This window comes from Penaeus japonicus, unplaced genomic scaffold (genome assembly GCF_977035675.1).
Source record: "Penaeus japonicus unplaced genomic scaffold, GWHDUDI00000001_assembly GWHDUDI00000002, whole genome shotgun sequence".
NCBI lineage: Eukaryota > Metazoa > Arthropoda > Malacostraca > Decapoda > Penaeidae > Penaeus > Penaeus japonicus.
Genome location: NW_028234404.1, coordinates 14,173,761 through 14,176,260, shown reverse-complemented (window position 1 = coordinate 14,176,260; position 2,500 = coordinate 14,173,761). Strand labels below are relative to the sequence as shown.

Here is a 2,500-nt window from a genome sequence, read left to right as displayed (position 1 = left end):
ACGTCCCAGTGTGGGGTTGAGTGTAGAAAACCCAAGGTAGTGTCCGACTACAACATTAGGAAGAAGAAAGTAGATCTGAGTGACCAGCTCTCTCAATCCTACCCGATTGTCCGGAAATCCGTCAGGTGGTACAAGAAAATCCTGTTCTACCTATTTGACATGGCTGTGGTCAACTTCTTTTGTGTGCACAGGGCACTTAGGGGGAAGCTGACCCAGCTGGACTTCAGATTAGAGCTAATCCGCAATATGATGAAGGAGTCCACCAGTACGAGAGAAGTGTACCGAGTCCTTGTGTCCAGTTCTAGCCCTGACAGAGCAGAGGTTGCATGGAGCAAGTAGCCATTGTGCAGTTGATCGCCAGGTAAGCAATACAGGCACTACAGGCAGTGCAGTAAGAATAGGAAGATTAAGTACAACAGAATGTCATGGCTGCAATGTGGCACTCCCACTTGTAACTTCTGGTGGACTGCCTCTTCCTCACTATACCATTAACATATATATTATATATTTTGTATATAAAAAGTGAAGAAAAACTTCTACTATAATGAGTATACAGAATATAATGAGCTTATATGGACTCCATACTATAATTTCAATTGATCACAACATTGTTAAAGCCTGTCAGATGGTTTATATGAGACTAGAAAAATGGCAAAACATTAAAAAATCAACCTACACATATATGGTTCTACAGCTATAAAGAGAGGCTGGAAGAGAGTGAGGAAGGTGGTGACATGTTGCGCACAGCTTGCTCACTCAGAAATATGCCTCATCAGACTTGCCGCTTACTCCACCCCATCTGGGGGGCCGGATTGTGAAAATAGGTGAATACAATACATTTTAACTATATACTACCACCACTGTCTTCTCATGCTTCTCACCTTGATATGGTTGGCAAGGTTGTCGCGACGTGTAAATGACTGTCCACAAAGAGGACAAACAAACGGTTTCTTCTGCTCTTTGTCACCGCTTCTCTCATCATCTCCTGCTAGTGACGAAGTTCTTGACATCATATCGCCAAAGCCACCAGGACCTATTATGAACTGTGTTCCATCCTCACTCAAATCAACTTGTAGCAGTTCCGTCTGTGAAATGATTAAGTGTTTTCATTACTCAGAACAAAGTGGAAAAACAGTGTAACAAGAAAACAAGGAAATATTCAGTTCTTAAATAACTATTCATTGAAAAGAATGTATAAAAAAATCTAATAATTTCTAAAAACATGACTCTTTTCATCTCTCTGCTTATATCTCTCCCCTTCTTTCTCTAGAATAATCATAACCCTATAAAAATAACAAATAATATCCTCATAGACTTTCAAGATAAATTCCCCCCATAGCCCTACCTCCAAGGGCAAAAATTACCATAAACTCATAAAAGGTTGCCAAAGTAAAAACCTCATCACACATACTGTGGATATGTCAGAATTGGGAAGTGAAGAGTTGGACTGCTCGTAGCCATCCTCAACATCTGAGAGAACACCGTGGGAAAGGCCTTCCCCTTCCCCTAATGCTCCTTCTTCCTCTTCCTCTTCCTCCTCCTCCTCTTCCTCTTCTGGTTCCTGTTCCTGTTCATCTTCCCCAGACATTACTTCTCCTGCCACCCCTTCGTCCTCCTCCAGGTCTGCTTCTTCTTCTTTGGAATATTCTGATCTTTCCGTCTGGAAGGAAAACACATCCTATGGTGAGGTGAAATTAGGTAGATGAAGGTTGGTAAAAGATGGAATATCAATGAAGATTTAGAAAAAGATTAAAAACAGGGATAGAATGAAAGGATAAAAGAGGGGGAAACTGTGGACAGGCTTGGCTGGTCTTCCTGCTGGGGATATTATATCATATCATTGCTTTTTGTATGGCCAGCTCACCAGTGATACAGGTATGTAATGGCTGGCTACTGCCAGAGGACGAATAGCCCATGACATTAGGCCTGCGCATCTTAAGATACCCTGGCGGAGCCAAAACCACTCCATCATTAACCCAGTCCTGATGGGCCCGGCAACCTATGCAATATTGCATCGGGAACGTCACACTGGTGTGTCGCCCCTTCATCAGGCATTTAGCCGGGTCACACAGGTGTGACACACCGTCATCATTGGGTTAAAAGGTTAATATGGCTAATGCTGTCCGCTGTATATTGAATATTTGGATATTTTTTGTTTTTACCTGTCTCTAATTTGTCTTTACTTTTGTAGGTAAAAATATAAAGATTTTTGTCAGTGGAAACCATCTACAGGTGACAAATAACAACAAAAGCTGATGGCCAATAATAAATACTATGCAAGACATTTGAAGGTCTTTCTAAGTATACATTCCAAGTATGTGAGAATAGCTGTACAATGAATTTTGTGTATTTATATATATATATATATATATATATATATATATATATATATATATATATATATATATAATATATATATATATATATAAATTCTTATCAATAAAACAGAAAGTAAAATATAAGTGGGGTTTGAAGATCTATTAAGAAAAAGATAAACCAT

General features: G+C 39.6%; 1 protein-coding gene across 2 annotated transcripts in view; it reads right to left on the bottom strand.

Annotated features, from left to right (window-relative positions):
• Positions 1-2,500, bottom strand: part of LOC122260404 (uncharacterized) — a 17,418-nt gene that overhangs the window by 3,155 nt on the left and 11,763 nt on the right. For both annotated transcript variants that reach the window (XM_086547970.1, XM_086547971.1), the window contains exons 6-7: positions 1,412-1,660; positions 882-1,085 (exon numbers count right to left, since the gene is read on the bottom strand). In XM_086547970.1, coding sequence (XP_086404096.1) covers positions 882-1,085; positions 1,412-1,660 — 453 coding nt within the window. The remainder of the gene's footprint in view (positions 1-881; positions 1,086-1,411; positions 1,661-2,500) is intronic.